This window comes from Lytechinus variegatus, chromosome 7 (assembly GCF_018143015.1).
Source record: "Lytechinus variegatus isolate NC3 chromosome 7, Lvar_3.0, whole genome shotgun sequence".
NCBI classification, from domain to species: domain Eukaryota; kingdom Metazoa; phylum Echinodermata; class Echinoidea; order Temnopleuroida; family Toxopneustidae; genus Lytechinus; species Lytechinus variegatus.
Window position 1 is genome coordinate 23,294,014 of NC_054746.1, and position 12,987 is coordinate 23,307,000.

At 31.8% G+C, this 12,987-nt stretch overlaps 1 protein-coding gene across 18 annotated transcripts in view; it reads left to right on the forward strand.

Annotated features, from left to right (window-relative positions):
* The window catches only part of LOC121418790 (kinesin light chain), a 78,294-nt gene that overhangs the window by 45,062 nt on the left and 20,245 nt on the right, over positions 1–12,987 (forward strand). For 6 of the 18 annotated variants that reach the window (XM_041612906.1, XM_041612913.1, XM_041612914.1 and 3 more), the window contains exons 10-15: positions 6,721–6,788; positions 7,149–7,272; positions 8,227–8,232; positions 8,894–9,097; positions 10,487–10,570; positions 11,255–11,284. In XM_041612906.1, the coding sequence (XP_041468840.1) occupies positions 6,721–6,788; positions 7,149–7,272; positions 8,227–8,232; positions 8,894–9,097; positions 10,487–10,570; positions 11,255–11,284 (516 nt within the window). The remainder of the gene's footprint in view (positions 1–6,720; positions 6,789–7,148; positions 7,273–8,226; positions 8,233–8,893; positions 9,098–10,486; positions 10,571–11,254; positions 11,285–12,987) is intronic. The other 12 variants (XM_041612921.1, XM_041612924.1, XM_041612925.1 and 9 more) reach the window with 8 other exon arrangements.

The following is a 12,987-nucleotide window of genomic DNA, read 5'->3' on the forward strand; positions in this document are numbered from 1 at the left end:
GAGGGGAAAAATGTGTCAAGTCAATTCACATCTAGAGATTTTTGTCTGTATTCATTGTAAACTGTGATATAGAAATGATTTGTATTCATAGAACATCAGTTACTGTTGACATCTGAAATATACCCTTACATGATCATATTGTATTAAGAATTAAACTTATCCCTGCCACATAACTGCTATCCTATCTTTAATATCCCTATCTCATCTATAATATTCCTGAAACTTTTAAGCCAATCTGTATTCGCAATATACACTCACAGCCTGAATAAACATTGATAGTTATACATATACATATACATATATATATATATATACATCATTACATTATAATCTTGAGATTCATCAAAATGTACCTAAAATTAAACCTCTTAATTGAAAAACAGATATTCTGGTCATAGTAAACTGAAGGGATCCAAGATTATTGTATCACTTTTCTCCTTTTCATTGCATGCTATCCACTCTTCTAATCATCAGCTACATAATCACGACACTTATGCTCAACACTTAACTTGCATCCTTAACACAAAGTAATGATCTCCCTGATATTACAGATAAAACATGTACAAGAAACCACTCCAAAAGATTATTTGCATGTTGCTAAAAATAATGAAATGAACTCTAGTTAGATTTTATCTGGCACCCTGTTGGAGTTTTCCTATAATGGGATGGACTTTCTAACACAGATTAAAATATCTTTTGGTGATTGGTGCACTTAAAACAACAAAATCATGTTTTCATCCCTCCCTAAAATTGGAAGTTTTTTTTTTTTTCACTTATTTCAGAAAATGCAAGTAGAAAAAAATAAATTAGTAATTATAAATAATTCTGGTGCTTTAGAGTATGATATGATTTCAATACCTTTTTAAGGAAAGGGTGATTTCATTCAAAACAATATATTTTCAGCAAGCCTTTCTTTGAAAATTCTATTAAAGATAAAATATTATTTTGCAAGAGAGATCAAACAAAAATGAATAAAAAAAAAAACCAAACGAGTACACAAACATTTTTTTAGCTGACAGGGCTTTTAAATAATCTAACACATAGTTAATCTTCTTTCCCTTGTGTTATGACCCTTTTTCTTTTCTGTGATTGTATCAACTAGTCTTCATTGTGGCCAGGGCAAGTTAAGTATTACGTTGACGAAGCATGGGTGCAATTCTCCAGGATATTAAGACCATCAACAGAACAAACTTTGGTGTGACCAACGAGACATCTTTATATAGCATCAAACGATAGACTTATTCCCGAGCTAAATCAGGCTTTCAACCATGAGCTTTCACTATTGTTTTGCTTTTTACCGTGTACTTTCAGAATTCTCATTCATCTCTCAAAATATCAGGAAATTTTATGCAAAAAATGATTTATCATAAATTAAGCTTTCAGCATGCCATGAAATGATTTGAGCCTGTCCTTCTCATGCACGCTTATACCCCCTCAACTGTTATGTTTTATTTACTGAACATAACACAAAACTAGGTTCCCCCTCAATCAATATGACGTAACTTTTCAGTGACAAGTTTTAAGTAAATTAACTTATTAAAATTGTTCCTACACCTTTGGATGAACAAAGAAATAAATTGATCTGTCAAGTCTGCATGTGTGAGCACACAATAAAAGTGAAATTTTGACTTTTCAAAGTTCACAAACACACTAAAACAGAAACCCACATACTTGGGAGTGATGGGTTATAAAAAAGGATCCATGTAGGCCTGTTGTTGATGTAAAAATCTACACAGGACAGATGTCAACCATTTCTTTGAGTTCTTAAAGAACATACATAATCAACAAAATCAAGTAAAGAATCACAAACATAAATAGCAGTTATTATAGAAACATTGGGCTGCTGCATGCTTTGTTCTTTCCACTGGGTGTATTGAAGTTAAAGAAAAATATAGACGATGACAGTCTCACAAATGCATGAGCCGAAAGAAAACAAACATTTCTTTTTAAACAATACTCTTGTGGCTTTTAGTTTTAAAAATCTTCACAACAGATTAAGTGTATGGGACAAAATACAAACATATACTACTCAGATTGTTGTGCAATGATTTGTCATTCATGCAAGATGATTTTCAATAAAAAGTAACTTTTTATAAAGCCAGACTATCTCTACTATTATCTCATAGATCTCTAATCAGTTAGATTTACTGAACAAATCTTGTGTGGATTACATATATTTAAGTATAAGGATTAAAATCCATGCCAAATTGGAATTAAATAATCCAATGCTATTTAAGATGATTGTCATGTCACATAGGAGAATTTAATTCTTGAATTATTATTTACGTCTTTCTTATTGATCACTTAGTTAAATACATAAAAGGTTACTCTTTTCTTTATCTTGGAACTTTTTGAAGTGCTTTTAAGGTTTAAATCAATTTAATGTAGAGTGCTAAGTAATTGGGTATACCATATCCTACAAGTACTTCACTCACCAGCTATTGATCAGGTGTGACATGACTAAACTTCTCTATTTGCATAAATACTAATGTTTTGTTTTGTTCAACAATTGATTCATTTTAGGTCAAATTATCAAATGAAGGAAAATTGTATATTCTAGTTTTAAACTGCCATATGTAAAGGTCCTCAGTGTAGGGCATGTGAGAGGTCTATAAAATAGACTGTTTAAAGTCAGTTACAAAGTTTAGTTTGTATTGAAGTGTGTAAGCATTGATTTAATTAATCTGAATGAGTATCACATAGTGAGATCATGTTATATGATGTGTGCTAAAAAGATTGAAGCCACTGTGATTTAGATACAGTCTGATGTTGTAAGGGTTAAGTTGTGTGATGAAATAGCAATTGTGTTTTTTTTCATTCAAGGTACTATAAATTGATAATAAGTACTATTCTAAGTATTATTACATCATTAGATTTATGATTTTATTTGATTTTCTAGATAAATTCATTTGCTATTATTTTAAATTGTATATATGATTGGTTTGTTGAATGCTTGTGCTCATTAACATGCATGAAAATAGTTGCTAACATACATTTATACTTGATCATAAAGACATGATATTTGTGACTTTGCTTCTTTGTTACTAAAGAAGGACCTTACCATTAGATGTTTATTCAGATATTTTCAAGTTGAAATTATGAGCATAGCTCTAAATAAATTTTTAGATATTTTTTTACAATGAAAGAAAATCTATAAAAGATGGAAAGAAAAGTAAATGCTGGTCAGAATGCTTCTAGAATAATTTTTTAATTTTGCTTATCTTTAATTTTATCTGATGGTACAAAATTCTTGGTAAAAATATCAGTTCTTCCATGGCATTGCATGTGATCATGTTTGAGTTAGTTTTTTTTAGTTTGTACTTAAACCCTTTCATCAAGTTTTAGCTTACCCTTATAGAAAGACTATGAATATAACCAGCAAATTATGCATACCAGTGATTTACCATTTGAAAAAATATAACGATCATTAGGTTCCATATAGTTTTTAAGTAAAACAATAATAGAATATTTTTTTTGTTTATTTACCTCCTAGGCTTTAAAAATGCATGTAAACTTCTCATGTTGATGTATGTGAAACAATGTTCTTGTAATATGATTTTGTAGCATGCAAGTTATGTTGTACTATTATTAGTCTTGTGCATGTGCAATAAATTCAACAGACCAATTGCAAACTGATTTTCTTGTAGTTCTCTGTGGAATTTGTTGCATGTGCATTTAGTTTAATCTGTGTGAAAATACAGCTGAACAAAACACAAATGTCAAAAGCTATTCCCATAAGCTTTTTAAAAATTTGGACAAAAGACTGATCCTACGGCTGATGTGTATGTTAAGCCCTCTATTGCAGTTTCTAGTCTAGGGCATGCAGTGACGCTCCAGTTATTGTGTAGCCAATAGAGGGCCATTGATCCTCGTGATCAGTCTTCAGCAATAGTCTATGTATTAGCACGATTATTTGTATTATGGTATGACACAGTGTTATTTGGCGACATAGTGAAGCCTAGCTTCATGAATCAAATTCTGCTTCTGTTTTTTATCGACAAATATTAGCTGATGTCAATCAGTTTTACAATTAGCCTAATCACATTCAAATGCATACAAGAAAAGTTGTTTTCCCAGTATAATGTATGGAAATTTAATGGCTTGTACAATAATTTGTATTCAAACTTTTAAGAAAAAAAAAAAAGCCAGCTCATGTGATATAATTCTAAGAAGTAATATTTGCATGTAGGATTAAAGCAGTTGTCCCACAGCCACTGCTGTCTGTACTGCTGCACTAAAACAAGATTGCCAACAGAGGGAGCTGTGCTTGAAACATGTTAGATATAAAATTCTAATGTGGCTATGACTGTGATAATCACTGAATGGATGTCTAGTTCCCTAAGCCAAATACACACAGGTCAAAGAATTACATCAACTAATTTGATTACTCATTGGAATTATGATACTTATCATTATTGAGTGTTTAATGTACACTAATAGACATTTGTGTTTTGTTCAACTTAACATATATGAGCCCATGAAAATGATTAACTTTTGCTTAGTGAAAAAGGAAACAAGTTTAAAGAGCTTGAATCTGTCATATTATCCAGAACCCTTCATATGACAAGCTTTAATTAATGTTTTAAAAGACACATTTCAAGCTTTTTATTGGTCAATCAGTGCTGTCTGTTTATTAAGGATATCACTGATTCTATTTTATGAAAGGATAACAATTTCGTTGACTCTATGTTTTGATCAATTTTCTGTTCCGTTACCCAAACAAGTAGTACATGGTGTATCCAGGAGGATGTTTCACTTAAATTGAATTAGAATAATAACTTTAAAATGAATTAAAAATCACTAAGGTACATTACTTATTAAAAATATGAGATAATTTTTTTTGTCTCGCCTGCATAGCAGAGCGAGATCATAGGTGCTGCTTTTCCGACGGCGCCAACATTGAAATCTTAACCAAGGTTAAGTTTTTGAAATGTCATCATAACTTAGAAAGTATATGGACTTAGTTCATGAAACTTGGACATAAGGGTAATCAAGTATTACTGAACATCCTGCCTGAGTTTCCAGTCACATGATCAAGGTCAAAGGTCACTAAGGGTCAACAAACTTTGACCATGTTGGGGGTATTTGTGGAATTGTCATAACTTTGAAATTTTGTGGACCTAGTTCATAAAGCTTGGACATAATAGTAGCCATGTACCCCTTAATATCCTGTGCGCATTTCAGGTCACATGACCAAGATCAAAGGTCATTTAAGGTCAGTGAACTTTGGCTATGTTGGGGGTATTTGTTGAATTGGCATCGTAACTTAATCTACATGTGCACATGTAGTTCATGAAACATAGACATAAGGGTTATCAAATATGTTTCGCACACATCTTTGGTCACATGATCATAGTCAAAGGTCATGTTGGGTAAATGGACATAGTATGTTATTATCATATAAATAAATGAATGCTGAAGATTTATTTAGTCTTCAAATATAAACTTTTTAAAAATGTATAAAATATTGTGAATGAATTGAACAGAGTTCAGATTTCAGGATGAATCAAATGTTCATGCAAAATTATGAATCAAACTCATAACCCATGACACATACTAGCCCATCAGTAATATTACATAGCAATATTGGCCTGATTTCACAAAGATTTGATAGTTATAAAACCATGATCTAAATCATGGTTTCAGTAATTTTCATGTAACTATTTTGTGTATTTCGATACACCTTGTGAAGAAGATATAATAATAAATTAGTGCTTTCGTGACAGATACCTATTAAAAAACTTGTTTCTATAGATTAAGACAACTTGGTCTTTCACAATAGCGACAAAAATTAATTTAGCATTTTCGACCAAAGCATTTATTTGTTTTACCTTAAAATACAAGAATAATGAATACATTGTTTTTGTGTGATAATATGTGGTTTCAAACAATTTTTGTGAAATCCGTACTGTATTACCAACATCTACATCAATCAAATAATTTAACACCCTTGACAGGGTATGAAGAAATACTAGTTATTTTGATGATTTAGATTAAACTGGAGTCTATGTTTATCATGTGGCACTGATTGACAATTTTGGTATTCTTTGCCATTAAAGGAAACCAAATCCCCAAAAGAGAAGGAATCTCATTGGAAAGAGTAAATGAGAAGAACAATTTAAAACAAATTTCATCAAAATTGGTTATGAAATAAGCAAGTTATGGACATTTAAAAAGGTCTTATTCTTTCTATGGGGATCCTCAATTTGGCAAACATGCTTCAAAATGGTTGATTTTGTGGACAACTCTCCATTTGTCTTGTACACAAATTTTCAGATTTTCCCCTTTATTTTACATATTTCGCCTTGTTGGAATTATATTTTCCCATGACATATGTTGCGCTCAGAAGGAGGCAAGATGTATTTTGAAAGATAATGGGGAAAATTCTGAAAATTTGTGTTCAAAACAAATGGAGAGTAAGTTGTCCACAAAATCAGCCATTTTAAAGCACATTTGCCGATTTGAGGATCCCCATAGAAAGTACAACAAGATTTTTCAAACTTCCATAACTTATTCTAGTGTTAGATTGCTATTAATTTATTCTTTCCGATAAGGTGGATTTTCTTCTTGTATTTTGTTTTCCTTTAACAAATTCTTTACTTTTGTAACTTCTCAAATTTTTTTCGGAATCTTCCAGCTTATATCTGTGTATCACCAATATAAGTTCCAGTAAATCTTTGCAATGATGTGTTTTCCTGTATTTTTGTCTTCCATCTTCAGGGTAAATTTAAGGACAATGCACCATACGGTGATTATGGAGGATGGCATAAAGCAGCTAAGGTTGACAGGTAAGCTTTTAAGGGTCTACTCACTATTGATTAAGACTGATAGTTTATAATTCAGATTTGAGAAAGTTGACTAACAGTTTAATATCTTATTATATTACACAAATGTGTATACTTTTGAGTCAGTTATATCTAATACTATTTAATCATAGCAAAAGAAAAATCTGTGTTCCCTTATAAGGGAATTCTGAACTCTCCATCAAGATCACTCATACAAATTATGAAATTACAGAAATTATAACAGAAAATGGCATTGAGTCATAAAAACAGCATTTAATTCAATAATTCTGATTCTAATTTTTAATTGTTCATAGACAATAAACCTGGATACTAATGGACATTTAATTTCTATTTTTTTACTAGTCGGTCCCGCAGTAGCCCTACGGTCACGACTACTCTTAAAAACCTTGGAGCTCTATACAGGAGACAAGGAAAGTATGAGGCTGCAGAGATACTGGAGGAATGTGCCATTAAGTCTCGAAGAAATGTAAGTATTTAGAGTGGTCTGCCCAGACAGTTCTGCCAAAAGGAAAGGAATGTTGGATAGAAGCTTGAGATCTTAGTATATTTCTATGTATGTTACAATGCAGTATGATGTTAGGTAGTATAGATAGGCAAGGGTTTTTAGTTTTGTAGTGTTAATATTCTGATATTGCTCATGATAATATAGATTCAGTATTTCAGTTCTTTACATATTTCAGCTTTGCAAATATTGTATGGTAGAGCGGATATTGATCTTTAACATGCATCATGGGATTGGAGGATACTTAGCAGTGGTTTAGCTGGAAAGTTTGATCTTGCTGTTAGACTTTGATTCTATTCTCTCCAAGTAAATGGTGTATATAAAGTAGATACAAATATAGTGTATACGTCACTGATGTTCGTTTATGGAGATGAAGATGGAAGGTACATGTAATATACTAATTTTAAGTAGTAAATTTGACATTCCCTTGTAATAATTAAATCATGAATTTGACCATGTCTATGCCCCTTACAAATTCTTTCACAAATCTGATTTTCCATTTTAATGCATTCTTTTCATGAATTACCAATATCACTCAAGTCTTGAGCCTTATTCATGTCATGTATCTGGTCTGTGTATTAGCTCAGTTTCATGTTACTTTAGCTCAACAGGACTATATACATGCACATATATTCATCCATCAGTACTTTTTAGCTATTCTGTGTTGTAATTATGTGTAGTATGTCTGTTCAGTGTAGTGTGATGATTATAGCAGCGTCATTGTTTCTTAAAAAAAAAACCAACAAATTTAGCCGGATGATGACAGGCATGATATGCCGTTTATTGAATAGGGACATATACAAGTAAAAAAAAGCATTTCCATACCAGTTATACATGCTTTGACTCCACTAGATGTGTTTCATTATATACGAATGAAAGAGAATAGGCATTAAATATAATTTCTTTTCCATTAAACAGACAAAGGTAAGTTGTGTTTGCAGTTGTGTGACACTTATACCCTTTCACATGAAAAAAAAAAATACTTGCATTGAACTGTGATTATATTCAAGTTTGGTGATGGTTAAAATTCAGAACAATTTGACAAGTATCATTTGCTAATTAATCGTTCTGCAACATCCATTCTCCATCGATTGTACATGGCTTTGATAAAAAAAAATAATCAGGGGAACTTTAATTTGCAATGGTGCAATTTGCATGAAGCCTTTTGATGTTGCTTAATGTTGGTCTAGTGTTTTGTGGTGTTTTTAGTTTGGTCTGTGAACAGTACAATCAAATGGAATTACCTTATAATAAGATGCATTTAATCATGCAGGAGTAACATTGAAATTAGTTACTTAAAATATAGCGCAAGAAGGTTGAGAGATTTTAGCCAACTGGTGAAGGGTTTCAAAATAAATATGTTAGATCAAATCAGGGCCTTCTACGCACTTTCACTCATTTTTCTGCCGATCCTTCTCATCATTTTCTGGCATAGATTTCACCATGGTAGATTTATAAGAGCAAAGCCTTCTACTATCTTTTCTACTTTACATTTCTTGCAAGTGCATTCTTTCATCTCATTGCCGTATGTGTTCCGTCCCTTCCCCGTCTTCCTCTTGACCCCACCCCCCTCCTTCCCCTTCAGGCTTTGGATATGGTGCGTGAGACCAAGGTCCGTGAGCTTCTAGGCCAAGACCTGTCCACCGATGTACCACGGTCCGAGGCCATGGCCAAGGAGAGACATCACAGACGCAGTAGTGGGACCCCCAGGCATGGCAGCACAGAGAGTGTGTCATATGAGAAGGCAGACGGGAGCGAGGAAGTGAGTATAGGCGTAGCTTGGAAAGGGGTGAGTATAGCAAATAAATGTACCAACAGTGTTTGACCAATTTCTTTTAAAAGATCTAGCTAGCAATTACATGAGGAGGGTAGGCCATACAGGTATTCCATTCCGGTGTCAATTCCCCCCCCCTCTCTGATTTCCTTTCCTTTACTACTGTTTGATGTGATATTTACAGTGAAACCATTTTTACGTTTTTTATCCCACTTTTAACTGAGTTGAGTTTGTAACTTTCTAAGTTTGATGTTTTTGACATAATAATTGTGTCCACTATCCAACACAATTATGCAGTTTCTGAATATTGTCTCTCTATTGTTTTGTTTGATTTTTATTTCTATTTTTACTTTCCACTTTCATGTGACCTATATTTTGACATAATTACATAGGTCAACCTGCTAAATCTGAAACATTGCATGATTTAGATCTCCCGGTTTTTTTAATTCTAGAAAGAAATAAAAAGTATGAGTGTGATGAGTGTTTCACAGCAACATCTTTTTAAAGGCACATTGCACATAAGTACAAAATATTGTCTTTCTAAAACAGCAATTTCTCAAATTACAGTAAAAAAAAATCAAAGATCATAAAACTAGTTTGATAAATTTCTATGCCTACAATCCAAATCTCAAAATTCTGTCTAATAAAATGAAGTCCATGAAAAATGTGATCACACAGATTCTCTGAATAAGTAGATTTAAATCTAGATCCATCGTAATGAATTAATTTCATGTAATTCAGCTCATTAGAAAATAAGTTTTTACAGTTATTTCTCTAAAATTTTGCCTCTGCTTACTTATATCAGTTTTTATTCCCTGTATAATGGGATATATTTATTTTAGGTCGAGGAATATTAAGGGGATATAATACTCATGGTTATGCTTAGCATTACATACATGTATTTTGTACCTTGGTGAACAGCTTACGCTGCAGTCACATATCCCCTACAATGTCTGCAAGGCAAGTTGAAAATAGCCGTTTTGCAGATTTCTATACAAACCATATACTGGAAGCTGGTACAGAAATGATAAAAACGGCTGTTTTTGACTCACCATTCAGCCATTATAGGTGAAATGTGACTGCGCCATAAGTTGATGATTAGAATTCCATCAGCTCATTCATGCATTTTAACAATGGCATGATTTTACTTGATTGTAAAGGATCTTAAACTTTGTACAAAGTAAATAACTTACACTTTGAACAATCTCTGCGGACTCTAATATATATTTTGATTAAATTAAGGCTCTTCGTCTAAACAGACCTTTTAATATGAAAAATTACCGTGTCATGATATTACTTTACCTGCATATTTGACAATGATTCATGTTTTTTTTTTTCAACATAAAAATCATGAGATTTTGCAGTTTCTTACCACTTTCTACTTCATCCCTCAAACTCCCTTAGAAGCGGAAACCGAAAGATCGCTCCCGAACGATCCCCGAAGGTTATGTAGAGATTCCACGCAGCCCACCTCACGTACTTGTCGAGGTTAGACATTATCTACTCCCTGGCCATCAGAGATGTCCAATCCTTTACACCATTTACACTAACCCACATATATAGCTCTCCTCTCAAATCAGATTCAAAATATATGATTTGTTAAAGATTACTAACAATCAAGGGTGCTTATCACTAGTATTTCTTTTATTTTAAAATCAACAACATGCTATATAAGTTATTTCATTTTAACATTATTTCATCATGCACCGTATTTATACCATTTTCCCCCAGATAGATTAAAAACGACATCACCATCTTCCCAATTTCACCCAATATTGTTACATATCCCAAGAATATATCTGCTTTGGTGAAGGACATTTGTGCAACCCATTGTGAAACATGAAACTACTTGAATTATTTTGAAAAAGATACAAGCATATGTTCAAACAAATCTATGAATGATGAATTTATCCGTTGCATAGTTTGGCATGATAAAATTGTAAGTCTTAAATGCAGATAGGTGCAAGCGATTTAATGCAATATTTACAGTATTATTAGTAGGTTAAAATAATTAATTTGCCTATATTTAAGATGCTGACAGATAGTTGTGACTTAAATTATTATTGTAATTGAGAGAAAAGTAGTAAAGTTGACCATTTAATAGTCTCAACCTGAGAATTTATGTTTGCTATCAAAATGCAAAACAATGTACTGGTACATTATCTTTTGCAGAAAGGGTTCGAAAATGCACAACTTGGAAAGGTAAACATTATTTATATTATATATTTTATAGCCATTGGTGCATCTCCCACGTAGCATTCTGTAGATCTATCAGAGCGCTGTTTTCTTGTTTTAAAAATCTGTTCAATATTATTAGAACCATATATTATTCCTGTGATTAGAAAGAGAATTGTTTATTATGGGTGCAGTGACATTAACATTGCTCTAGCTATTAGATGTTATCAATGTCAACAGAAAGATAGCATGCAATTCTGTGTTATAATGCACAGACCGGGCTACTAATAATGTTGTGGATGTATAATTGATCCACACACATGGATTTGTTTCACAGAAATTTTCTGATATACAAACCAAAGTACTATGAAGATATCTTAAGTAGGAAGACTTCTGTACATAAAACTTTGTTTTTCCTTGACAAACTGGGTTGTTAATTTAAGGTTTTAAGAAATAGAGTTATATTGGTATGACAAAAGAATAAAAGAAACCAAGAAACTCTTTTTAAACAGATTCCTGTTATTAATACTTGAGACATATCAAATAATCTGCGAGCAGAAAAGATTCATATTTTCTTTAATAATTAATATCTCTTTGTCCAGTATTACACAATCTAAAAGATCATAATAAAGTAAATTACTGCATATGCTCTGAAATATTTTCCTAACATTGTGATTTAGTATGGTTTATTAACATTTGAAGTTCAAGCATGTTTATCATTTGTTTATTTCACTCTCATGTAATGACATCGTAGTATAATTGACTAGACATTTTTCATGGAGTCATCTGTGTGAAAATATTAATAATATTCACCCATCTTCACTCTATTTTCCCACTTGTTAGACATATCTCCTAACATTAATAAAATTGCATTACGACATCCATGCGTAAAACACCAATATTTGCATTGTATCTGTAAAAGATCGTTGTGATTTGAATGGTAACAAACAAGGGGTTTTTATTGTTATTTTTTTTTGAAAAGTTAGATAAAAAAGAAATACAATTCCAATTCAAAACAAAGTTTAAAAATAACCTTTATCACCATTAGATAGTTCTAACATATACAGATAAGCACAAACAGGGTGAAACAACCCTTGCCTTTAAAATGCTATAATCAATCAGGGAAACAATATCACTATTTCGTAGTTATATAAACCCATAAATTCAGCAAACTTTATCCAGAATATTCCTGTATGCACATGTGTATTCCTATACCAGTTGCTGGTTACACAGACTTCACTGGAATGCTAGAGCATTTTCATCTTTAACTGTAAATAAACACTTGTTTGTTTATTTCTTACTATTTCACTAGGATTTTCTTTTTTGTTTACTTTTGAAGAAAGCTTTAGTGCTTTGTGAAATTATTTGACAATTTAAGAAAATAGTTTGCACTGAGAATATATTTAACCCACTCTTTAAAAAGAATATTGATTTACAATATGCCTTTATGTTTATTTGTTTTCTCAATAACGCTCAATTTTTTTTGTTTCTTGTCATTGATAAATTGAAAAAAAAAAACACTTTTAGCACTTTTGATAATTTACTTTAAAATGATAGAATTTTGCATGCCCACTTTGTCCTGTAGTGCGATTATTGAATATTTTTTTAATGAATAATTGGAATTTATTCTATGGATTTTGTCTTCAGTCTTAATATGTCTTTGAATTGTTTCTCTGATACATGTGCTCATATATACAAACAAACATTGTTTCCTGTTTCACAAGCATTTA